This window comes from Abramis brama (assembly GCF_963993115.1).
Source record: "Abramis brama genome assembly, chromosome: 3".
In the NCBI taxonomy this organism is placed as follows: domain Eukaryota; kingdom Metazoa; phylum Chordata; class Actinopteri; order Cypriniformes; family Leuciscidae; genus Abramis; species Abramis brama.
In genome coordinates this window covers 61,635,569-61,663,459 of record NC_139965.1, presented here as the reverse complement: position 1 = coordinate 61,663,459, position 27,891 = coordinate 61,635,569, and the positions used below count along the sequence as shown (strand labels likewise).

At 39.9% G+C, this 27,891-nt stretch overlaps 1 protein-coding gene across 2 annotated transcripts in view; it reads left to right on the top strand.

The window, feature by feature from the left end:
• The window catches only part of ank2b (ankyrin 2b, neuronal), a 150,553-nt gene that overhangs the window by 21,106 nt on the left and 101,556 nt on the right, over positions 1 to 27,891 (top strand). Inside the window, exon 1 of one of the 2 annotated variants that reach the window (XM_084108692.1) lies at positions 1,352 to 1,572. The exons of the other annotated variant lie outside the window; for it this stretch is intronic. Coding sequence (XP_083964818.1) covers positions 1,486 to 1,572 — 87 coding nt within the window. The 5' untranslated portion in view covers positions 1,352 to 1,485. Of the gene's footprint in view, positions 1 to 1,351; positions 1,573 to 27,891 lie in introns of those variants that run through there. 2 annotated transcript variants of the gene reach the window in all.

Here is a 27,891-nt window from a genome sequence, read left to right as displayed (position 1 = left end):
TTTTATTAACAAAGTTTGTGAGGAACGTTCAGATAATCTGATACAGGATTATAGAGACGTTCCTCTGTTCCACCAGTTCCTCCAGCTTTAACTCCTCCATCTCCATTATCCCGATCCCAGTCTGGGATGGAGGGAGTTCTCCGGGTTCGGGACGAATTCCGTCTCCCGTCGGACAGAACTGCAAATATATATGTTATACGTATATGTGCGTGTGAACTCGTGATATTGAGCTTTAGTTAATAAACATTATGTTAAAGGGATAGTTCACTTTGAAATTAAATTTTGGTATGTTTTAGCTTACCTCAAGGGCATCCAAGATGTAGGTGTCTTTTTTTCCGCAGTAGTTTCAATTTTGATATTTTTAGGTCAAACCGTTTTTGTCTGTCAGTCATTTCATGCAGGTCTATGGTCACTATCTCAAAGAGCATGCACAGAGAAGTCCAAACTAAACAATTCCCCATCGTAAGTACACATTGATGGCCTAAGACACGAAACGAGCGGTTTGTGTGAGAAAAGGAACAGTATTTATATCGTTTTTACCTCTTGTACACAAACCGCTCGTTTCGTGTCTTAGGCCATCAATGTGTACTTGCGATGGGGAATTGTTTAATTTGGACTTCTCTGTGCATGCTCTTTGAGACAGTGACCACAGACCTGCATTATATGACTGACAGACAAGAACGGTTTGACCTAAAAATATCAAAATTGAAACTACTGCGGAAAAAAAGACACCTACACCTTGGATGCCCTTCAGGTAAGCTAAAACATACCAAAATTTAATTTCAAAGTGAACTATCCCTTTAATAACAGCTAAACATGTGACCGTTAATGTTATGAAAAATGTCTGGGTCACATTTCTCAAGAACATATCAAGCATATTTTAGGACATTTCTAGATTTTTTCTCAATAGTAATTCTTATCGAAGAAGTCTTGTTCACATTACTGCACTCATCTAATATTTTTTTCATTAAATGATTTATTTAAATCAAAATACATAAAAAGTCAACAATCAGTGCAACAACCATCATGTAGGCCTATAAACAGTTTACAATTAAAGTAATACACACGCACACACACACACACACACACACACACACACACAAGACACACACACACACTCACTCACACACACGGGTGGCAACTTGGCCCGGTTGTGCTTCCTAATAAACACTGGTGTGAATTGTTACCATGGCGACACCATTGTGTTTCCCTCCTCCCTCCGAGCCCATCACCCTCCTCTCTCTCTCTCACACACACACACACTCGCGCTCTCTCTCTCTCTCTCTCTCTCTCTCTCTCTCTCGGCCACTCCCCCTCTCCAGTCCCTCGCTCTTTATCCGTTACTCCCGTCACTGTGAACTGGAGACTGGAGAGACTGGAGAGACTGGAGTGGACCTGCACTGGATCTATCGAGTTCTTCAGGTGTAAGAAGGGATCCGCTGACCCCTGACCTCTGACCTCTGACCCCTGACCCCTGACCCCAAGATGAATGAAGACACTGAGTCCCGTCTCAGGATGGAGGCGACGGATAAACTCAACGGACTCGCGGGAAGGAGGAGGCGTCCGAAGAAGGTAAACATGAGGATCCGTGAGCGTGAGGATCTCCTGGTCCGTTATCCTCTCAGTCTTACAGGAGTTGTTGTAGTTGTTGGTGATTTGCTCAGATGCAGGAGTTTCAGCTGTTCGTTTTCTTCATAACTGAAACTATATTCTGAAGAGGTCGGCTGATGAGCAGGTGGAAAACCGTGTGTATGTGTGTGTGCGTGTGTGTGTGTGCGTGTGTGTGTTTGACTCGGATTGGTTCCTTGGCTTTGTAAGACATGCTGATGTTTTTGTTTTTATGAGACCTCTGGGAACTGAGTCTGTTGAGGTGAAGATGGGCGTGTGTGTGTGTGTGTGTGTGAGTGTGTGTGTGTGTGTGTGTGTGTGTGTTTATGAGACCTCTGTGAACTGAGTCTGTCGAGGTGAAGATGGGCGTGTGTGTGTGTGTGTGTGTGTGTGTGTGTGTTTATGAGACCTCTGTGAACTGAGTCTGTCGAGGTGAAGATGGGCGTGTGTGAGTGTGTGTGTGTGTGTGTGTGTGTGTTCAGAAGGTGTTGGCAGGTTCTCTGTTTTTATTGTTACATTAACTGCTGGAAATCTCTCTCTCTCCCTCACACTATGTGTGTGTGTGTGTGTGTGTTTTGATTGACAGCTGCTTCTTCTCATTTCATATTCATTCCTGTTTTCCTCAGTTGACAGCGCTTTTCCTTGAATCAGTTTCCGAAAGGAACATGCTGTATAAATCACACTACTCATGTAACATTACACACAATATTTATGACAATTTATGATGTATACATTATGCATATGATATAAACACAGAATACTCAAGAATACAATGTTCAACGTTCATATATCACATGCATTTAATGGTGTAAATGAAGACGGTTTGAGCGGAATGATGTCAAACGCATGAAAGCATCTCTTGCTGTGAAACACCTTTGTTCCATGTGTGACGCTGAGAGTGGGGTGTGTCCGCGGGCCTTTGTGTGTGTGTGTGTGTGTGTGTGTGCTTGACACGCTCTACACTTATCTGTCCGATATAGTAAACAACATCATGCTTTAACACAAGATTTTTTATGGAACCCTTTGTGGATGTGTGTGTGTGTGTGTGTGTGTGTGTGTGTGTGTGTTTGTCTCCACAAGGATAGTAAAATCTACATTGTGGGCTTCAGCTGATAGTCCCTGTGAGGAAAAAAGCTTAAAAAAACATATTAAATAATGACTATTAAAAACGTGCTTCCTAAATAAAAATAAAAAACGTGTTTGTGAGGTTAGATATAGATATAGATATAGATATAGATATAGATATAAAATACATCATCTCAGTATAAAACCTATTCTTAAGAGAATCCCTGGATCATTTATTTGATTTGTCTGCATCATTATTATTACTGGTTATATTTTGTTACAGACTCTTACACCACACAGCATGGGAAAACCTAGAAACATAAGAGATGTTTTAATTCTGATTTTTTTTATTTTTTATGCATTGGGAAAGTCAGGGAGAAAAAATAGTCAAAAAGTTAAAATAGATACATTTAGATCTATTTTTTTCTAATAAGAACAACTCACTAGAAAAGTCAATTTGTTGGTCAAAACGTATAAGGATTCTGATACGGCTAAAGTATATTCACAGGAATTTATCGCCACTTGGAACAGTGTTAGAAAAGGTCTTGTGTGGTTTGGCTTTCATGGTGGAAGGCAACGAGGGATCATGAGCGATCAATGATGTCTGCATTATTAATATGTCTCCCCTTCAGTCGGCGGATGGGGGGTGAAGTTTAATGAAAGCGAGGATCAGTTGAGAGGGCATCTGATTCTCTGCACACTGTATTAATGACTGATTTTCTGTGTGATTTTGGGGGTAAATCTGTGGAATTCTGTGAAATAGTCAAATGTGTTAAAGTCCCCCATGTAGTCAATCATTTTATCCCTTAAAACTCATCTTTGGTCATCAAAATGACTTATTTAAACGATTTTTTCATTAAAAAAAAAAAAAGATTCATGCCTTAAAATATTTGAACGTAACTCGACACCCTTGTCCCATTTAGTATACGCGGTTCTATGAATATGCAAATGAGCCCCACCTCCACTCACTCACTCAGCTCAGAGATCCACTGGTTGACGATCACACGTTGATCTGATTGGTTACAAGGTAGTTTGTGACGTCAGAAACACCAGCGATTTCAAAGTGTGTTTTTGAGACTGTCTTTGGTTCACTGCAGTTTTAAGGAGGAAATACTCAGCAATGGTGTCGACTTATGTATTGGTTGAGTAACTGATTCAATGACTCACTCATAAAGACTCTCATTACTGGATGAATCAGCGTTTTAGAACGAATCTCTTGAATTAATGATTCAATGACAAACACATTTATAACAGTCGCTTGTCTCTAACGATGTAATTGATACAATCTTCAATCTTCACTCTATTTTGATCGCTACTGTAGACATCAGTGTTTATATGCGAACTATAAACGAAAATATTTTTATGCGAAATATTTTTTCTATTATTCGGTAGAATTCATTATTCCCTTTGAAGTCATTGTCCGTGCTTTTCCAAATAAGGTATTCGGCTTCAGAGACATCTCTACTCTCTGGATATTGGCCATTGAAAAAGCTTTAATTGATACTTTCTAATCATTGATGTCCATAAACTACACCTTATGTGGTGAGAGTCGCTGGTAACACGAAGGTTGCGGGTATGGGTTACCATTCTTGGCCTTCATGTCATGTCCACTGTCACTGTAATTTAGTGGCAATGTGGGTCCAACTCACTCCAGCTTGGATTCAATAATTACTGCATTGTGTGAAACTGTTGTTGTGGCAAAACCAAAGTCCTTGGTTCAGGTCTCAAAGAAATTTCTCAGAGTCGAAGTTCCAAGTCTCAGAAGAATTAACTTTATTGAATAATCAACAAAGTGAGAAGCCAGTCATCTAAAGTTACCATTGCCAGACTTCATGTCTTATACCTTTTTCTTATCGCTAGGTACCCAATGGACACCCTCATATCTATCTCTTCTTTTTTGCCCCTCCTCGTGTTCTCGCCACTGTTAAAAACATCTCCCCCTAGACCTTCTTCTATTGGTGGAACATCTCAAAACATCTTATATAACATGTTCTTCCTCCAGTGCTTCCCAACACCTGCATCCCTCCTACAGGTTTTCGGGTACTTTTCCGTTCTCTTATCCCTGTGACCTATTTTCTGCTTGGCATTACAGCATTCAGACTTTTACATGAGACAAAGGAAATTCTCCAACACTGTCGGGCAGCACCGGGACTTTTCACAAGATGTTGTGGAAATTATGTTCCTCTAGGAATCCTGCATGTAAGACCCTTCCAGCTATGGAGTCTCATGTCGCTTTGGTGTCCTCAGTGACCACACGGGTGTGCTGTCGTGCAAGAGCCCTCACTCTCTGATAGGGCAAGTTTTTAATCACAAAGTGATAGTAGGCGCGTTTCCATTACAGATTTACACAAAACTTTTGCGATTTGTTTTTTTTTAAATGTCGACAAAAAACTATTGCAAAATGACGGCGTTTCCATTGACCGATCTTATGCGACTAAAACTTCATTTTTTCCTCTCGCGATCAGTAAAATCATTCCAAAAACCATGGCAACGGACGTTGGTAGGTTTATGTACTATATCCCAGCCACTGCACTAGCCATTATTATTAATCGAAGGAGATGTGTGTGTGTTTTCAAGCATTAATGGTGAGGAACGACCCTAATTATTATACTTGTGAGCGGCACATATGAGGAGTTTCTGGGTGTTTCTCCCTCATTTTTGCTTCGAGGTCTTGATTGTGGCATTTATTTGAGGTTTAGAATCCATTATTCCTGTAATTCTTTTGTCTTGTATGAATTTAATAAAGAACTCTGTCTCGTATTCTGTCCAAACACACCGCATCATCTACGTCAGGTGACTGTAAATGCGCAAAAACTGTTTCCATCGCAGTTTTGCAAAATATTTCTTTTTCGAATTGCCTGAAAAACCTCCACATGCGAGCGGAAAAACTTTTTTGCAATAAATGGGAGTTTTTGCGAAATTGACGTGTTTCCATTGGGCATATTTTCAATTCACAATTTCAATTTGCGCAATTTGAAGGGTAATGGAAACGCGGCTAGAGACGGACTCTTCCACTATTTTACGGCCAGCCATCATCGGATGTTGCTCTAGAGATGGAGGCAGTGCATTTTGCACTCAGATTTAGGCTTATAGATATTCAAGACCGTTATGTTCTGGTTTGGACGGACAACTTGACAGTGGAGTCCTGTTTGAACTGTCAAGGTCTGTCTGGGTCACTGCAATGTGGCGACAGACCTTCTGTACAGACGGGGCCTGATACCGGCAGAGTGAAAATTGTTTCATCCAGCAGATCTGGAAGGCGAGGCCTTTCAAGCAAGACGATTCTCCCTGTTGATTCCAGCGCCATAGGGCATCCTCTTTGGCTGAAAATGTGCCTTTATACATTATAGCAACATACCAACCATCTCAAGTGTGGTTTTGGTGCTGTATCTCTCCTGGATGGTGTATCGTGGGAGATTGTGTTTCGAAAGGACGTGTTGTCTCAAGCATATAAGGCATCATTTGGCATCCTCTGCCAGAACCCACCTAGACAGCAACATAGCGCCGGCCCAGATCCGGCCCACATCTGGTACGTGTGGATTCAACATGTACCAGATGTGGGCCGGATCTGGGCCGACACTATGTTGCTGTCTGGTGGCACATATGGCTCAGTTCTGGTAGCGGCAAAGGTCATATGGGCCGTATCTGGCCCACACACATCAAGCCGGTTTAAGTGTGAGTTGTGGCTTGCTGTATTTGGCCCAGATACGGCCCATGTGACCTTTGCTGCTACCAGAACTGAGCCATAAGTGCCACAGTTGGCCCAGATGAGGCCCGGATATGTATGCTATTGCCAGCCATGCTCAGCCCAGACAGCAACATAGTGTCGGCCCAGATCCGGCCCACATCTGGTACGCGTTGAATCCACATGTACCAGATGTGGCCCGGATCTGGGCCAACACTATGTTGCTGTCTGGGATGCGGTATGTGGGCCAGAAGAATGTCGGAGATGTGAGCCACAACTGGGCCAGATGTAATTTTCTATCTGTGAACTATTGAGGCTGTGGGTCTGACCCCTCGATGCGGCACTTTGTTAAGGGATGGGATGTCCGTCGCTGTGGTTGACTTCGATGAGGTGGCTGTATTTGCTTAAATCCCGCAGAATTTCTTTTGGTGCACAGCTGGGAATGAGGATCCTCTTCATTGCTCTGTTGGTTCAGTGTTGGATTGTTTACAGGAGAAGCTGGGAGCTGGAACGACCCATTCAACGCATAAATTTCACGTATCCTCAATTGCAGCCGAACATGTTCCTTTCTGGTCAGTTCATGTTGCTAAATGGGATTCGTCTTTGGAAGTCTAACCTGCTTGTTCATGCTTTGGGGACGCCAAGAGAGGAGTGTCAGTCTGTAAACAAAGCTTTTGCTTTGTTGCGATTGCCAGGGCTTATGAAGTACGCATTGCCATTGCTTCTGGAAATTCTGCTCTGAGCTGGTGTGAGTGAGTGGAGGCGGGGCTGATTTACATATTCATAGAACCGCGTATACTAAATGAGGCAAGGGTGTCAAGTTACATTCAAGCTATTTTAAGGCACGAATATTTTTTTTCAAGGAAAAAACGTTTAAATATGTCATTTTGGTGATTAAAGATGAGTGTTAAGGGATACAATTATTGACTACAGGGGGACTTTAAAGGGGACCTATTATGCCCATTTTCACAAGATGTAAAATAAGTGTATGTGAAGTTTTAGCTCAAAATACCCAACATAATTTTATTTACAGCACGTTTAAATCATCATTTTTGGGTCTGTGAAAAACGCACTGTTTTAGTGCTTCTCCTTTAATGCTAATGAGCTGCTGGTTCACGGCACAGGGGGCGGAGCCTAAGCAGCCGCGATCAGAGCCAGAACAGGGAAGATGATAATAATAAAACAGACAGTCAGAGTAATAGAGTCAGAGAATATATGCTGTATGGAGTTGGAACAGGTATAGTTTAGTTTAATTACGATTATAACGTATTTGGCATTGCTTGTATACACTATTAATGCAAGCCTGCTGTAGGACTCCGTCTGACGATCTGAATTGTCTGAATGATGACACAAAATATACTGATGAGTTTAATAAAGTTTACTGTATGTCACACAAAAGATGAAGCATCAGTTTTTCTTCAGAAAATCACTGTTAGAGCTGAGTAAACAGTATAAGAAGTGCATAAGTAACTTACATAAATTTCTGTAGAGTTGAGGGAGCATTTTCTTTGAAAACAAAATGAATCCACCTCGTCTTAAGTGGCTGGCAGATTTCAAGAGTAAATAGAGAGAGCTATGTGAATGAATACATCCAGCTACAACACCTTCAGCGCTTGGGAGATGCTTCGACGCTTCGTGAGTGTATTGCTGCAGCAATGGCTGATGTGTACAACTCGCAGTGAACTTGATCAGGGCGGGTCTAAGTTATAACGGCAGTGTCAGTCAACACTCGTGGGCGGGGCCTGTGGCTTTAGTGATGTCACTAAAGCCACATTCTGAAAACGGGTCGTTTGGAGAGACTGCTTATGATTTATGGGGATTTAAAAAAAGGAGTGAGTGGATTTTAATCACTGTAGGGTGGTTGTGTACACACACTGCCAACACACATTTATGTCCAAACACCATACAAAAGTGAATTTTGCATAATAGGTCCCCTTTAAGACCTCACATTACGTCATTACGCAGCGTCTCATTCCCTCTCAGGGAACCAGGGTTACATTCGGTAACCTAGACTGTGCTTCATCTATGCAAAGCAATTTCTCTCTGTGCCGTCTTTTATCTCGGGTTATTCGTCATCATTGGTAACATCCTCTGGGGTAATTGGTGTTTTTGCAAAAAGCACTCAACAGTGTCACATGCTCTCAAAGACGATGAGGATGCTGCTGAGGAAGGTGTTCTCATGTTCTGATGAACACTGCACAGATCCCATAGCTCAGGTTTGATATATGAGAAGTGCAACTCTGCGAACAAAAGCCTTTCCCTTGTCAGCATTACCTCATTCTTCTGTAAGCATCCTGAACTCTGCTGGAATGGATTTAGTGGTGTTTTGCAGTAAGTATCACTATTACTGTTTCCCATAGCTGGAATTAGGGGGTTTTCCATGCAACAAGTACACTGGCAAATCTGATTTATTTATCAAATCAGATCTTTTTAGGCAGACAGTCTGATTTCTTGTGGGTTTATTTTGTTGCTCTCCAGATTTTTTCAAAAACCCCTCTGGCTCCTCAGATCGGATTTCAAATCGTCTTTTGCGTTAATCTTAATATGACACACAACAATAACGTCAAAACTGATGACGGAAATGCCGAAAGTATTCATATGGTATTCAAACGGTATGTCTGAAGATTTCAGCAGTGACTACAGCAACATCAATATGCCAGTTTCCTGAGTTCTGCTCCGCGACTCGGATAGAGCGATATGATGCACCTCAATTTTTCCTTCATCCGCTTTGAAATCCCCGTCACACATGTGGGTGCGACTACGACTTTACCAAAGCAATCCATTCAGATAGGTTTGTTAAGTCTGGACACACAAATCTTATTTGATCACTTGAGCAATTAATAGCCTGCCTGAAAAGATTTGATTTGAGAAAAAATCAGATTTGCCTGCGTCCTGAACACAGCCTTAGTGTCAGCACTGGCGCCACTGGATTAATCAGAAACTGTAGATTGTCAGTGGATGGGAAAGCTCCATCAGAATGCAGTTTGGACCAGCAATAGTCGAGTTCTGCCAGTCCTAGAAGGCCAGGGCTGAGTTTACTCTGTCCAGTCTAAGCCTTTGCTATGTTTCACCCATTTCATTTTAAACAGGCCTCGCAACAGAAGGGGTAACCGCTTGCGCTCGGAAAAGATCCCCGCCTCCACCATAGCGCGCACACACACACACACACAAACACACACACACACACAAACACACACACACCGGGGGCGGAAATTAACAGGAGCAAAGGGCAAAAATGCCAGCAAAACTAATAAAAATGCTTCCAAAAACCAAGATACGGTGCAAAAAAAGGCTCTGTATAATTCTTGTTTTTCATTTTTATAAGCAATATCACACAAGCAAAAGTGGTGTTTTCCCGAATACTAGCACTTATGCAATTTGCAAATATGATATTTATTTTATACAATATAAAAAAAAGAGTTAATGGGGTATTGGGTGACTTACATTTTAGACACAATATTGTCTGTTTTCCTCTATTTTGCCATTTTAAATAGTTCTGGTTAAAGAGACATAATGCGTTTGAAAATATGGTGAAAATCCAGCTTTTAATGTTGTTTATGTGTCTATGTGGTGTTTTTAATATGCTTTAAGACAAACAATGTGTAAATTCATAAGTCGACACCATTGCTGAGTATTTCCTCCTTAAAACTGCAGTGAACCAAAGACAGTCTCAAAAACACGCTTTGAAATCGCTGGTGTTTCTGACGTCACAAACTACCTTGTAACCAATCAGATCAACGTGTGATCGTCAACCAGTGGATCTCTGAGTGAGTGAGTGAGTGAGTGGAGGCGGGGCTCATTTGCATATTCATAGAACCGTGCATACTAAATGAGTCAAGGGTGTCGAGTTACATTCAAGATATTTTAAGGCATGAGGAAAAAATTTAAATATGTAATTTTGCTGATCAAAGATGAGTTTTGAGGGATAAAATGATTGACTACAGGGAGACTTTAGGCTCTAAACCCAGCCAAACACACCTGAACAAGCGAATCAAGCTGTTCAGAGTCAGTCGCTGGTGAGTTCAGATGGGATTGGCACTGAAGTCTGAAGAACCCTGAAATCTGTACCAGCTTTTGCTTTGTGAGACTGTCGACAGAAACCTATTTAAATCTTCTGTGAGTTTCTGTGACGCTCGAGGGCGGCTCCTCTGTCATGTACAGGATGATTCCAGCATGTGTGTGTGTGTGTGTGTTTGTGCGTGTTTATCACACACTCCTGGACGCCGAACAGCAGCGCAGATGGAAAATGCTTCCTGAAATGACATTCAGCTGTTACCACGGCAACAAGGGGTTGGAAACGGGGTCCTCGTCGTGCCTGAGACGTCAGCTTCCTGAAAATGATACTATGAATGATATATAGTAAAAATAATGAGATACGGTACAATTAAACTCATCAAGCGGCGTGGTTTGTGAGCGTGCAGTGTATTTACACAGATATTGTATTGGGTAAGAAGATTGTTTGGTGTGTATGATGCCACCTCTGAATTAGACAGGGTGGGGCCGGTTACCAAGACAACAGTCACTATGGGATGCTCCCATAATCCAGTCGGGATGGGGGTGGAGGACAGGATTAGACAATAAAACAAGAAGGGCTAAGAAAGGTGCTTAACATAAGTGTATATTGCGGTGTGTTCGAGGTATTATTGAACTCCTTTTAATCCTGATACGAGAGAGAGAGAGAGAGAGAGAGAGAGAGAGAGAGAGAGAGAGAGAGAGAGAGAGAGAGAGAGAGAGAGAGAGAGATCATAAAACCCCTCCTTTAATCTCCCGTCGGGAAGAACGGCTCTTTTGTATGAAAAGATGCATGTAGAAGAGTTTACAAACTACCTTTATTACAGTCAGTGTGTGCGACTGTATTTCTGCAGATTAATCTCACAGATTGTTTTCCTCATTGCATTGTTCAGTGCTCACTATAATCACTGATATCAGCAATATTAAAATCATTTATTACAGTTCATCAATGCATGTTTACACTTCATTGAAGCAATTACAGTCATTTTACATTTTATATGATAATAAGCCAATTATGGCAATATATTGGCAAGTAATATAGTTAATTATTTTAATTGTAGGGGTTTATGTTTGCATAGCAACATCAAATCAGTCGTAATTTAAGAATTTAGAGCTGGAATAAAGGATAACAATAGTCTGACTAAAATTTATTTATTTTTTTTAAATCTCTGACTGACACACAAAACATTCATTATTAATAATGGTGGTGAATTATTAATGATATTTCAGATTGAGGGGCACAGCGGGGTAGTTAGACACATTGTGATTGTGTTTGAAAAGACATGATTTTTTATATTTGCGTTTTTGCCAGATTTATTTATTTATTTATTTATTTAATATAGGTCACAGGCTAGATTAAATATCATCATATTTTTATTATTTGCAAGTTATCAAACGTTTAAGTCAATATTGATGTGTTTCTGTCAAATAAATGTATGTAATATGCAGAAAGAAATGTAGACAAAGACAAGAAAACATTATGTGGAATGAATGCACAGAATGGTTATTATTAAATATTGTAAAAACACAGTTATAGAAATAAGAAAGCATTTCAATTCTAAAACGATATCAATCCAGACTCCTGGACTGTGTTTTTAAAATTCGCACTTTAATTAATTTAGGAATAATAAAATATAATAGAAACAATTAAATAAAATACATTTGTCAAAACTGATATGTCACGTCTTTGGTCTTTTTTAGTGTGTCAGTGCCATGTTTAATAAAATTAGTTAAAATAATGATCTATTCTGTTTCATTCAGCTGATTAAATAATCAAATATATCGCTCTTTAAAATGCAAATTGTTATTTTTCCATTTCATTATTTCATTACATTTATACATGTTCATCAAGACAAGAGTTACTTTTGATTCACCTTTAATTTTTATTTATTTATTTATTCATTTATTTCATACTATGGTTTTTCAAACAGTAATGCACGGCGAACACTGATCTCATCCTCTCTCTCTCTCTCTCTCTCTCTCTCTCTCTCTCTCTCTCTCTCTCTCTCTCTCTCTCTCTTCAAAAACACAGTATTAATCCTGTTACAATCATTCATATTATCACAGAAGTTCTGGGATAAAAGTTTATAGTTCGGATATAAACACTGATGTCTACAGTAGAGATCAAAATAGAGGAATCACCCTTTGAAAGTAATTTGATGCTTCAAATAAAGATTGTATCATTACATCGTTACACCAGTAGGTGGAGACAAGAGACTGTTAAAATATGAGTGAGTCATTGAATCATTCATTCAAGAGATTCGTTCAAAAACGCTGATTCATCGAGTAATGAAACGAGTGAAGTCTTTATGAGTGAGTCATTGAATCATTCACTTAAATAATTCATAATGAGAAATTTAAACATTTTTTTAAATAGACTGCAGCAATTAACCTTTTGTCAGAACCTCTAGTAAATTACATTATTTTATTTAGTTGTCTGTTCAGAATTGTGGTAGAATCATAATCTCTGTTTGAAACAAAAAAATCATGATTCTCAATTTGTTCTTGTACGTTTGGCGTGTGACTTGCATTGTTTTTGCTACGGACACGAATGATCTCTTAAATCACGGCTTGTTGAAGAGAGGTGCACTATTACCTTCCTAAACAGACTTTAGCTATTGGATGAAACAGCAATCCCGTATTAGTGACGTAACCGAGCGTTGGAAGGACGCAGCCTCTGAATCGTGACGCAGCTTTAGTTTCATGTTGGTTGTATTGTCTTTTCCACTTCTAAACTCTAGCAGAATGACTGAAGCTATATTCAGAGCAACACACACCTAGTCATGCAGTCTTTGCAAGTTATAATAAAACTGTCAGGAGAATTACTGTGTTTTGGACTTAATCGTTTGTAAAAGTTCGGCTGAATTCACTTCCTCTCACTGTATACTGGTGGGAGTTTCATGAACCCAAACACATCGACAGATGGACAGAGAAACTGTGCCCTGGGTGGTAATTTGTGTGTGTGTGTATGTGTGTGTGTGTGCGTGTGCTTGTGTGCAAATATACAGTATGTGTTTATCTGTGTGTGTGTGTGTGTGTGTGTGTGTGTGTGTGTGTCTGTGTGCAAATATACAGTATGTGTTTATCTGTGTGTGTGTGTGTGTGTGTGTGTGTGTGTCTGTGTGCAAATATACAGTATGTGTTTATCTGTGTGTGTGTGTGTGTGTGTGTGTGCGATTATACTGTACAGTATGTGTTTATCTGTGTGTGTGCCTGTGTGCAAATATACAGTATGTGTTTATCTGTGTGTGTGTGCGAATATACTGTGTGTATGTGTCTGTGTGTGCGAATATATGTGTCTATCTGTGTGTGTGTGTGTATGTGTGAGTGTGTGCGCGAATGTGTGTGTGTGTGTGTCTGCGAATATACAGTATGTTTATTTGTAAGTCATTTATCCCGTGTGCTGCATTAGATCTAGCTTCCACTAAGAACACTGAGAGATACAGTATGAACAGTTACAGTCTGTCTTTCTCTGGTCACTTTATTATGATGATTGATTTTAGTTTTTTATCAAAACCTGTATTTACACTGTAAAGTTGTTTAAAGTCTTGCTGTGGTGTAAATCCAGTTTTTAATGTAGTTTATGTGTCTATGTGGTGTTTTTAATATGCTTTAAGACAAACCATGTGTAAATAAATAAGTCGACTCCATTGCTGAGTATTTTCTCCTTAAAACTGCAGTGAACCAAAGACAGTCTCAAAAACACGCTTTGAAATCGCTGGTGTTTCTGACGTCACAAACTACCTTGTAACCAATCAGATCAACATGTGATCGTCAACCAGATGCAGTGAGTGAGTGGAGGTGGGGCTCATTTGCATATTCATAGAACCGTGCATACTAAATGAGGCAAGGGTGTCGAGTTACATTCAAGATATTTTAAGGCATTCGATGGCTTTTAACAGTTCTGATTAGTGGTTGAAGTTTTCAGGCCCTATTTTAACGATCTAAGCTCATGGTCTAAAGTGCGCGGCTCAAGTGCAGTTAGTGCGTGTCCGAATCCACTTTTGCTAGTTTAACGACGGGAAAAATGGTCGGTGCTCCCGGTGCGTGGTCTAAAAGTGTTGTTCCTATTCTCTTAATGAGTAATGGGTGTGTTTTGTCTCTATTCTCTTAATGAGTAATGGGTGTGTTTTGGGCGTAACGTGCAATAAACCAATCAGAGTCTCATCTCCCATTCCCTTTAAAAGCCAGTTTGTTCGCGCCATGACGGATTCGCTATTTACATGACGGAATTTGATAGTGGAAAAACTGAACGCTTCTCTTCTCTTTCAGTGCGCAAACGGATCTGCTCATGCGCGAGGTTAAAGCTGTGTGTGTGTGTGTGTGTGTGTGTGTGTGTGTGTGTGTGGTTAAAGGTTAAAGCGCGCAAGCAGAACATCTACGGGACAAGCCAGATTCCACCCTATCTTTATGTACAGAATAATAATTTTTTACATTGTAATCCTTTTATTTTTAATATTTGGCATGTTTGCGTGCTGCTGTGTCCCTGTGTGTGTAGTAAGCAGAGTGTGTGTGTAGTAAGCAGAGTGTGTGTGTAATAAGCAGAGTGTAAGTGCGTTGTGATGAGCATAAATGCATTTGCTATTTAATAAATGTGGCGCAGGACGTGAAAATGAAAACTGCGTCGGGCTGAAACTAGCTAAACACACTAGCGTCGCGCCTGGCGCTGCGTGGCACTGAGTGTGTGAACGGACCCTTCGACTAGTCAATGCAAACCCTAGTGTACGTCTGTGCTTGGGAAATCTCATGGCTTTGACTACACAATAGATTGAGGAAAATCCAGTTACCCATCAAACCCTGCCGCTTCACACAATCCTTTTGTTCTCCTAATCCAATTGTTGCAGTTTTAGTTCTGCTTTATCCCAGAGTCATTCCCTCTTTACCACCCAGAAACACATAGACCAAGTGAACGCTGTAGAGCAACAACCAGAAGAAGAGGAAAGAAGAATGATTAATCACTGTGAAACTTACATTATTCAGAACATGTGAACAAAATGTGAGGATATGATCGACTGAATGAAGGTTGTGTGTGAGTGAGCAGGAAAGAGAAAAACTGCGAGGAAAGAATAAAGATGAACTGAAGTTCAGAGTTTTCTGGTGAGAAATAGAGAGTATGATAAACAGAGACTCGATTTACTGTTGAAGAAAGGATCGATTATGAGCGTTCGGTTCTCTAAGAAAGAGCTATTGAGTGAGAAACAGTGGAGACAGTGTCAGACTGGAACATCATGGAAACATTCTCCTAATGTTTGGGAAATGAATATCATTTCTCCACTCAAAGTCTGTTTCATGCCCTCTATAGTATTTTTTTCTTCTTTTTTCTCACAGAGCATTGCTTTCCATTACAGAAACAAAGTCTGCCTTTCAGTAGATCCTTCAAACCTTCTCCGCTTCATACAGTGTGAATATGATTACATAAAGGTTGACTGACTCATTTTCAAAGCTGATATCGTGTGAAAGTCAAACCCTGCAATTCGATTGGCTTTTAATATTTGTGAATTTTACTCAATATCTGATTGACATTGTATATAGCATTTTGATTATACTGTCAAAATATGTTTACGACTAAATATGTCTATAATATCATATTGGCAGGTGTGAATTTTGACAGTAATTTTCATACTAAAAATTATGGATTTTCTTTTATTTTTGTATGTATGTCCCGGTCAAAATGTACCCGAATACATTACAAAGGGTTAAAAAAACAACTAAAAGTCTAGTTAATATTTTAGGCCACATAGAGAATATATTGTGTTTGTATTAACATTATATTATCTAATCCACTGTAATGATTTTAACTAGAGTTGCATGTTCAGTTTCGAGTGTGAAAATGGCCGTTTTTAAATGTAGAAATGTATCTTTAAAAAGCATTATATCAATCTCTCTCTCTCTCTCTCTCTCTCTCTCTCTCTATATATATATATATATATATATATGAAGAGTTCAGATGCAAAAGCCTCTATCTAAGTGCCATCTGAAATTTTCTTCTAGAATGATCATTTTTATCAATCTCATATATTTAAGTTCAGTAATTTCACTTAAATGACAATTAATAGGTAATTTTCATTGCCATTTAAGCGAAATTACTGAACTTAAATATACAAGCTTCATAAAAATGATCATTCTAGAAGAAAATTTCAGATGGCACTTAGATAGAGGCGTTTGCATCTGAACTCTTCATATATATATATATATATATATATATATATATTCTCTAAGGCAGACATGTCTCTTTTGTTCTTGTTATTTATTATGAAAAAAAGTAAAACATTATCTCAACCCAAAACTGAAAAAATGTAAATCATATCCCATTTAATGAACCCAGCTTCAGGCTGTATGGGTTTGATCAATTATTAATCTGAGGAAGGGTTTGCTTTACTCGTGTCTGATGGTTAGGAAGAAAATTACATTTTCCTTACTTTTTTATTCATACATAATCCTTTTTGGAGGTTATTTGAGTCAAAACTAAGAGGAGCAGGACAGATGCCAGGCTATTAAATGTTTGGCTTGTCATATTAACACAGATATGAAGGAATATGAGTAATATATCCCCTCCCTTTCTTCTTTGTTTAATTGGTAGAGATGGTGATTATATTTCACTGAGTTTTGCTGATCCTCTTACTGACGCGTATGAAACAAATCTGTCCGCTTTTTTACCTGGCAGCAAGAAATGGTTTTCCCAAACATGTAAATCCTATCATCATTTACAGATGCGTGTGTGTTTAGAAACCTTCATGGCAGAATAACCAAGCTGTTCTTTTCCATACAGTGAAAGGAAATGCTGAACACAGTTCAGTGAATAACGAAAGGAGAAACAAAGATTCAGAACATTTGTAATATAGTGCATTAATAATGTCAGTTGGAATAACAAGGTAATGATAAACAAGTAATGTGTAGTTTTTTGGAAAAAAAGTCCCCCTATTATGCTATTTTAAAGTCTCCTAGATTTGTTTTGGCGTCTTCTATAACAGGTTCACATGCATCAAAGGTCAAAAACACTTTAATTTTCTCATAATCTCCATTACAGCATCAGCTCCTTTCTCTCAGTGTCTGAAACGCTTCGTTCGTAGATTCAGTCTCTCTAAACTCCGCCTCTCTGAGAGCTTCCTCTGCTGTGATTGGTCAGAAAGCAAACGCTCATTATCATATCTGAATCTCAGTTCTTGATCACAGTGATACGAACAGTGACGATGGCGTGGGTTTTACCGTATCAATCTCAGAAAACAGCGTCTTCTCGACATGAACAACACGAACCAAACTCCTCCAGTCTCAGATACACTACAGTGTTTGAGGGCGGAGCTAAGAGACGCTGTTCAGCCAATCAACACCACAGGCTGGCATTATGCAAATTAGTTACATTGTTACGTTGGTTTGTATCAGGAAGTGAGATTGAATTACTGACGACTCGTTTCAACAGTTCAGAATCGATTCTTTCTTTTAGGAGTCAAACATTTTATTTGTCGTGCACTTTGATCTTTAAAACTTTTCAGACATTTTACATTCACAAACACACACTTCATGAAAGGTAATATTTGAAAAAGCACTTTAACACATTCATGCATATAATTGCAGCTTTTATTGCGTGTTTTGTTCAGTATATCCATCATGTAGTCGGAATAAAGCTGTGAAGCGTTACATAAGCCTCTGTTCAACACACTTTGTCCCCTGGGCCGTTATTGATTTTGTTCCAAGCTTGCAAAATGACACCGGCTAATAGAATCTGTAGGAGGATCTCTGTATAGCGTTTCTATTGGTTTGCCCCACAGCGCTTTCAGATCGACTCCCTTTAGAGACCCAAATAAACTCAAACTGTGATGTCATTGGTACAGCTTAATATTGCAAAACAACAAATGAGTACATTGAGATTGTCATTGTTTTTTCCCTTGTGCTATTCTTGAGCCTCATTAAAGACACAGAAGGCCTGTTTCATGGGGGAAGAGACTGTAACATTATTACTACCTTATAGGACTGACAATCAAAAAAAGAAAGAAATACAATTCAAAAACATTGCAGTGGGTTTAGAAGTCAGTATCGTAACAGGTTTGCAGGTTAGGAGTTGATGTAATCACTAGATTAGCGACGTCAGGCCCATTTAGCACTTTTTTAAAAAGCAACTAGCCATGTTTTGGATTGCTGGTTAACACAGTCAGTCACTATCAATCACAGCTTTATTGGACATTCGGCTATATATTATATTAAAATTGCAGTGTGTGAGCACAGATTAGGAGAGAAAAAAGATGTAAACCTGTCCACAGCGCATTACGCCATCTAGCGTTATTTAGCGGCTTTTTGAGCTAGCTTTAGCTACTTTCCATTGAAAATCGTTGGCAACATAACGGTTTCCAAATGTCAATGATTCGCCGCTAGAGGGCGATGATCTCTGTGAACTCATGAACCAGTGTCTATATATGATTTTCACCTGATCTCGGATCAGTTAGGGATGAACATTTTGGCCGAAACCGATAACCGATATTTCTTCATATTTGAAAGCCGATAACCGATATATTGGCCGATAAATCTAAATCTGAATTTTTATATAATTTTTGAGAGCCTGATTACAAAAAGTCTCACCATTAAAAGCTGTGTCTCAAGTACACGATCCTTATAATGTTATGTAGCCGATATGACCACAGCACTTTACTGTATTTTCCTTTTTTGAAGTGATTCCAATCATATTTCAAGCAATTTAAAACCATCATGTTGAACAGTCGCATCTGAAGTGTCTCAGCTGAAGGAAATAATACATTATTTATCAGCTTTAATTCAATTTTCTTATTGGGCCGATATCGGTAACATTAAAAATGAACATATATCGGCCGATACCGATATGGTGACCGATATATCGTGCATCCCTAGTTTTATACATTTGTAGACAAACAATACAAGCTCTACAATTTAATAAAACAACACATATTATAGAGACACTTCATATTTAGTGGTATTAGATGATTTGTTAACTGCATTTAATAGATGACAGCTTCAGTGAAACTGCAGTTGGTTTGTTAAAGCTGTTTTTCTGCATGTTTTGACTGAGTTTTCGCTGCATTTACACTGTTTGACCAGCAGGGGTCGCCAGCGTGTGACGATTTCAGCGCTGAGAAACAGGGAATCATTTTGCAAAGCAATTTATTCAATTGGTTCAAAGTTTTGGAATGCTTTGTTTTTCCCATCACTACACTTTGGATCTGGGAAACAAAGGAAAATATACATACAAGCAAACAGGGAACTACACTAGACAGGCGATTACTGGGGAACCCAGTCCCTCTTCTGTAAAAGAGATTTTTAATCTAATCTTAAGAACGTTTTAGCTGGTTAAATAAAGGGCAAATAAAAAATAGACCAAGCCAACAAAGTAAACACAGGAAGTGAAAAAAAAAAAATGGAAACAGATTACAAACTAAAAGTCCTCAGTCTAAACTAAAACACAGACCAGACGTGAAAAATTAATTGTCCTGTTTGCATATTGACCGTGAATCACAAGAATCACAGAAATCCATTTAGCAATCAAGAGTTAAGTTAAATGAGTTTAGTGCTCACTCCATACTCTTAGTAACTCCTTACTCTTTAATTCTGTTGTTGTTGTGATCACATTGTGTTTTTGTGCATTTGTGTGTAGATAGATCTCTGATATCTCATTAACACTGGGACAGATGTGCATTAAAACCGAAACACGCATCAACATGTTCAGAAAAGAGAGATTTCACACACACACACACACACACACACACACACACACACACACACACACACACATACAAAAATACACACAAAATCAAATAGTGCTTTGCCTTTCATATTTGTCTTTCTTCGCTCAGGTTATTGTTTCATAATAGTACATAATATCAGTGAAAGAGATTTTGGCTCAGGGTCGGTGAGATTTAATGCCCAAAACAACACAAATCCACCGGTGGACGATTAACAGGTTTGTCCAAGTTTAATCTGCACCGGTTTTAGACAAGAATCCCTCTCTTTTGGAGCGAATGGGGAATGGTGAATTTGCCCTTGTGTGACGGTGGTTTGAGCTCTGGACGCCGACGGTGTGTGTGTGTGTGTGTGTGTTAGCATTGGTTTCCCGTATAACTGCACTAAGATCTGATTCCGGGTCAGTTGGAGACTCTAATTCTAGCCACCTAATCCTCTAAGCATTTTTCCTGCGAGTATCTCAGTGTGTGTGTGTGTGTGTGTGTGTGTAATCACAGTGTACTAATACCTCAGTAATCCATGCATCCACAGTGGCGGTTCTTCGATAGACATCCGCGCATGTTCCCCTCGTTCCCTGCTTTTCTTTTATCACGGCGTCCCTGTTTTTGGATCTACCTCACTGGATCCTCCCGTAAACACACATGAGTGTTGTGGTGGTGACGAGAGCATCAGCTCAGGTAAGTTCATCATCAGCCCGGTGTATTAGACACACCTCGTCAAGGCACTCGAGAAGAAGTGACAACATGTAGAACTGGACGTTTCTGAATGGATAGTTGATGAATTCATGAAGCTGATGTGAAGTTAACTCTTCTAGTCATTGATTAACATATTCTGTCATAATAATCTATAAATCATGTTTCCGGGGGCGGGGTTTATGTAAATTCTAGGGTTGGTGATGTCACAAACCCGTGAGGAATGTGGTGTAGTCTCTACCAGCCGTTTGTTGTAGTCCTTAAAGCGATTTCTGTAAAAGCAAATATCTCCCTTTGCTTTGAGCTTTGAGCGTCGTAACTTTGCAGATGTTGTTTATGCTCAAACAGCAACATTACACACTAACTAAAGTTAGAAAAGTCAAATCATAATCAACCACCCCTTTAAATATTTTTGCTGCAGCCTTTAACCTGCTGGTTCACATCTCATAACTGACTGTGGCCAAAATAATCACTCTGCTTATTCTGCAGTTTTGTCGTCCTGTCCCTTTAAATGCTCGAGCTCTTGGGGTGGATTCTGATTGGCTGTCAGTAATTTTATCATTCGACATTCTGAAGAGCTCCAATTATATGGTTTCTCTGTGCCGTTATTGTTATAGTTGTATAATTGTGGCTATTCTTTTACAATTATAACGATTTTTAGAACTATATCTTTATTGTTATTGTTATAGTTCACTGCAAAAAAAAAAAAATGCTTTTCTTACTTAGTATTTTTGTCTTGTTTCCAGTCCAAATATCTGAAAGATTCTTTAATCAAGAAGCATTTACTAGATGAGTAAAATGAAAAATATAATTATATTTATGAAATTATAAAATTAAGTGAGTATTCGCTTAAAACAACCAATTTTTCTGCCAAATGGGGTGAGAAAAATAATCTTAATTCAAATAGAAAACGAGAAAAATAATCTTAATTCGAATGGAAAACAAGAATATTTTTCTCACCCCATTGGCAGATAATTTTGTTTGTTTTAAGCAAATACTTTTTTTTTCTCTCTCAGAAAACAAGATATAATTTCTTATGTCATTTTACTCATCTAGTAAATCCATCTTGTTTTAAGAATTTTAAGGACTGGAAACAAGATTAAAATACTGAGTAAGAACAGCATGTTTTGCAGTGTTGGTGTGAACGGGACTTTAGTTTATCAAAGTTCCAAAACTGTATTTGTCTCTTCATGAAACACAAGATCTAGTTCCTATCATCACACGACACACATTCATTATCTGCATAATTATAGATCTGCATAATGATAACTACTAAAAGCTTCATTTTACTCGTTCTGTCGGTCATACTCAATCTGTAAGTGTTTGGCTTGTCCTATTAAAACACTCATCAGTGCTTCTGCTATCACACATATTAAGGTTATGGATTTGAAAAACACATTAGCATGTCCATCAGCATTTGTGATTCAGATGTGGATGATAACTTGTGGGAAGCTGTGCTCTTACTTTTATGAGTGAGCGGATTTTTGCCTGAATAAATCCCTCAGATCCTGATGGAAAACACGATGAAAACGCTTCTTTATTCACAAATGTTTTATGCAATATTCCAATTTTGCGTATGAGTTTAATTTCAGGTTGGATGGACACAAGGCTGTTCAGTTATTAGACTCCAGTCTGGCAGGTTTTATACAGTCCTTGTACAGAATACACTGTTACGGTGATGACTGTTTCCTTTAGCTGGGATCTTGGCTCTTGTCTTCTGTTACATTATGATACAAAATATCTGTAATAAAAATGGAAGTTGCTGGAATCACTAACCAGAGTTAATCAGCAAAACCAACTGAGTTTATTGTTGCGCATCGAGGAATTTTTATTCTGTAAATGTGTTTCCATCGTAGTTTATGCGCATGTCGTCTTGTTGGATAGAAAAGGTGTCGCTTCAGTCGAGAGATGTGTTTATTATGTGGTTTTAATTGATGTGCATCTTGGCGTTTTCATCCAGTGCTTTTTTTTAATGCGATATTCCAAATTGCGCATGAAACTACAGTGTGTGGAAACACAGCGAGTGTGTGTGTGTGTGTGTGTGTGTGTGTGGTTCAAGCTTTCTCTGCTGAGAGATTCAGTGATTTATGTGCAGCTGATTTCATCTGTGAGAGTTACAGTAGATGATGTTGATGATGTTGATGATGTTGATGATGTAGATGATGTTGATGATGTCGATGATGTTGATGTTGTTTGGATCTGGTTTATAAACTGGTTCTGATCCGTCTGTGATCTCTCACACTCCTCTGACTGCTTTATCTTGTTCATGGAAGAGTGTACACACACTGTATTTCATTGATTGGCAGATTGTGTGTGTGTGTGTGTGTGTGTGTGTGTGTGAGAAAGAGAGAGAGAGAGGGAGTGTGTGTGTGTGTGTGTGTGTGTGAGAGAGAGAGAGAGAGACTAATGTACTTGCCAACTTTGTAAAGCGTAACAGAGAGAAACTGGGCATCATCACACCCTCAGCGACTGAGGACACACACACACACACACACACACACACACACACAGATTGACCTCTTCCAGCATCTTCATCTCAAACTGCCAAATAATTCTGACTGTGGTTTTATATCCCATTCATTTTCCATTGGGGAAAGCAGCCTGAACGGTTCATTGCAGTGCTGTGTGTATTTAGTTATTTATAAATTTTTTGCATATGAAGTATAATATTAAATATAAAGGCTTGATTTTCTACAATTGGTCCATAACCGTATTCCCAGATCCTTTGATAATATAAATATGTAAATCATGATTCACAGTGTCATAGAAAGGCGTTACACCACATTGCATCACATGCAATAACTGCAGAAAGGTGTAAATTATTAAGTGTATAATAGTAGGTAAATCTGCATAGATGTGAGGATAATCTTTCTGGAGAATAGAGAGGTTACTGCATAAACTTACTATAACATCAAAACTTTTTTTGTATGTTTGTCATCAAGATATTAGCATGATTGCAGCCCAGGCTTATTCAAAAAGATGTTACACTTTATTTCGATGATCCACTTTTAACATTCTACTACTTACTAAAGAGACTTTGCAAATAACTCTCAGTAGAGTATCAGTAGAGTATCAGTAGAGTATCAGTATTAGTAGTATCAGAATCAGTAGAGTATTAGTAGAGTATCAGTAGAGTATCAGTATTAGTAGAGTATTAGTAGAGTATCAGTAGAGTATCAGTAGAGTATTAGTAGAGTATCAGTAGAGTATCAGTAGAGTATCAGTATTAGTAGAGTATTAGTAGAGTATCAGTAGAGTATCAGTAGAGTATTAGTAGAGTATCAGTAGAGTATCAGTAGAGTATTAGTAGAGTATCAGTAGAGTATTAGTAGAGTATCAGTAGAGTATTAGTAGAGTATTAGTAGAGTATCAGTATTAGTTGAGTATCAGTAGTATCAGAATCAGTAGAGTATTAGTAGAGTATTAGTAGAGTATCAGTAGTATCAGTATCAGTAGAGTATTAGTAGAGTATTAGTAGAGTATCAGTAGAGTATCAGTATTAGTAGAGTATCAGTAGTATCAGAATCAGTAGAGTATTAGTAGAGTATCAGTAGAGTATCAGTATTAGTAGAGTATTAGTAGAGTATCAGTAGAGTATCAGTAGAGTATCAGTAGAGTATTAGTAGAGTATCAGTAGAGTATTAGTAGAGTATCAGTAGAGTATTAGTAGAGTATTAGTAGTAGTAGAGTATCAGTAGAGTATTAGTAGAGTATTAGTAGAGTATCAGTAGAGTATTAGTAGAGTATTAGTAGCGTATCAGTAGAGTATCAGTATTAGTAGAGTATTAGTAGAGTATCAGTAGAGTATCAGTAGAGTATTAGTAGAGTATCAGTAGAGTATTAGTAGAGTATCAGTAGAGTATTAGTAGAGTATTAGTTGCGTATCAGTAGAGTATCAGTATTAGTAGAGTATTAGTAGAGTATCAGTAGAGTATCAGTAGAGTATTAGTAGAGTATCAGTAGAGTATCAGTATTAGTAGAGTATCAGTAGAGTATCAGTAGAGTATTAGTAGAGTATCAGTAGAGTATCAGTATTAGTAGAGTATCAGTAGAGTATCAGTAGAGTATCAGTAGAGTATTAGTAGAGTAACAGTAGAGTATCAGTATTAGTAGAGTATTAGTAGAGTATCAGTAGAGTATTAGTAGAGTATTAGTAGAGTATCAGTAGAGTATTAGTAGAGTATCAGTATTAGTAGAGTATCAGTAGAGTATCAGTAGAGTATTAGTAGAGTATCAGTAGAGTATCAGTATTAGTAGAGTATTAGTAGAGTATCAGAGTATCAGTAGAGTATTAGTAGAGTATCAGTAGAGTATCAGTATTAGTAGAGTATTAGTAGAGTATCAGTAGAGTATTAGTAGAGTATCAGTAGAGTATCAGTAGAGTATCAGTATTAGTAGAGTATTAGTAGAGTATCAGTAGAGTATTAGTAGAGTATCAGTAGAGTATCAGTATTAGTAGAGTATTAGTAGAGTATCAGTAGAGTATCAGTAGAGTATTAGTAGAGTATCAGTAGAGTATCAGTATTAGTAGAGTATTAGTAGAGTATCAGTAGAGTATTAGTAGAGTATTAGTAGAGTATCAGTAGAGTATCAGTAGACTGTAGTTTAGGGTTCGGTTAGTAGAATAACTATAGTCAGTAGATTGTAGGTTCCCTTTCGAGAGGTCTCTCGTATTGCGTAAATTAGCTTTTCTCGAGAATATTGAAGCCAAATTTTTAAAACGCAGTGCAGCTGCACAGCAGACACAGATGAGCGACTAGCGCGGTCATTGGCTGTGCTGCGGCAACTGCACGAACCTATGGCGAGGCGGCTCAGACGCGCAAACCAATCAGGCTGCTTTGTGCCCTGGCACGTCAGAGCCCGCCAGAATGGGCGTGGCTTATGTCTTTATAAGCATCCATTCTTAGCCAAGGAATTCAGATTTTATCTCCTTCAGCGAATTCTCCACTTCGCTGACCTCCGCAACTAGAAGCGTCTTCGCTGCCATCGAAAAGCCTTCAGCGGGACAAGCCACCTGCCTTGCAGTTCTGAGGACGCCGGCATCCGTTTTCCTGGACGCCGCCTTCAGCCCGCTGTCCTGCTGTGCCATCTGGCGCGCTATATCCTTTTCAAAAGCTAATATAGTGTGTTTGCCGCTGCGACACACTTCTAAAAGAGTGATTTTCTGAGGCGTTGTTGCAAATGTATCGTGCGCCTTGTTCAGAGGACCTCTCTCAGGAGATCGGCACATCCTCTGCTCTTCCTGTCTGGGCCGTTACCACGCGGAAGTTGCACTCGCCAAGGGCGGCTGCCCTGACTGCGACGAGCCTGCGAATGAGAGTTGCCGCTCTTCCCCTCGCGCTCGCGGCTAGCTCTCTCTACGTTCAGAGAGCTACCCCGCCCTCGTGCCCCTGTTTCGACCCAGATGAACACTATGAGTGAGTCCTGAGTTCGAATCTCGGCTGCTTGTCTCCCAGCTGAATTTTTTCACCAAAGCGAACGAGCTCAAGCCGCCCCCGCCCCCGCATGACTCACTTTCTTTGGCAGCGTCCTACATAAATTGCCAGGGCGGTCTCAGGTCAAACAACCTGTATGCCATGGCCAAGAGTCTCATTCTATGGGCTCAGCACAACCTGCGCTTGCTGAGAGCAGCGCATGTGCCAGGCATTCTGAACCAGGGTGCAGATATGTTATCCAGAGACAATGTTCCCCCAGGGCAATGGTCTCTTCACCCTCAGATGGTTCAGCTGATATGGGGAATCTTCGGCGAGGCAGAGGTGGACCTCTTCGCCTCAGAAGACAACGCTCGTTGCCAAACATTTTTCATAAAAAAGCAGGGACGCGCTTGCCCACAACTGGCCGAGCTGCCCGCTGTATGGATTCCCTCCGTTCACGATGCTACCACAGGTCATCGAACGGATCAGGGAAAGCAAGTGTGCAGTGCTACTAATAGCCCCTCTCTGGAAGACCCAGTTATGGTTCTCTGAGTTGGCACAGCTGCTGGAAACAGCCCCATGGCCAGTCCCGCTGAGGAGAGATCTCCTCACGCAGGCGAACGGGAAAATCTGGCATCCCGTCCCGACTTGTGGGCCCTTCATGTAGGGCCCCTCAACGGGTACCCGGGTGTCCCCCGGAAAGAGTGCTAAAAACCATCACTGAAGCAAGAGCGCCTTCGACTAGGCGCCTCTACGCTCAGAAATGGGTGGTATTCTCTTGCTGGTGCGCAGCACGGAGCCTGGAACCCTACTCGTGCGAAGTATCAAGTGTACTCGCCTTCTTGCAAGAGCTCTTGGACACGGGTCGCACCCCTTCCACGCTCAAAGTGTATGTGGCGGCCATAACAGCATCTCACGCTCTTGTGGCCGGACAATCACTAGGAAGAAATGACCTTGTCGTGTCGTGCGTAAAGGGGCAAAGAGGCTTAACCCTCCGCAACCCCTCTTTGTGCCGATCTGGGACCTCTCCATGGTCCTGGAAGCATTAAAAGGGGCCCCATTTGAGCCACTTCGGTCTGCGGACCTAAAGCACCTCTCGCTCAAAACCGCTATCTTGTTGGCGCTCGCTTCAGTCAAGCGAGTGGGCTTCCTGCCTTGAGTTTGGGCTTAACGACTCCAGAGTCGTCCTTAAACCAAGGCATGGTTATATTCCTAAAGTGCTCTCGACTCGTTCAGAGCACAGGTTATTTCACTAGCAGCTCTTCCCTCACCAGAGGACGAAAGACGCAAATTTACTCTGTCCTGTCAGGGCTCTCAGATTTTATCTGGAGCGTTCTGCCTCATTCAGACAGTTGGAACAGCTCTTTGTATGCTTTGGCGGCCGCACTAAGGGTATCGCCGTCTCAAAGCAAAGATTATCACGCTGGATAGTTGAGCTATCGCGCTGGTTTATGAGTCTAAGGGCCTTCATTGCCCCTTAGGTGTCAGAGCTCATTCCACGAGAGGTATGGCCTCGTCATGGGCTTGGTCAAGTGGAAGCTTTCTAGGCCCATTCCTTGTTTCCCTATGCGAAGCTCGTCAGGGAACTGGCTTCAATTAGGATTCATAACTTTACTCTTCTATGGGCCTCAGGTATCTTGCCTTGGGCTACAGTATGGAGCGAAGTTTAAGCATGCTCTGCGTTCTGAAGGGGGTTCCCATAGCGTAAGCTAGC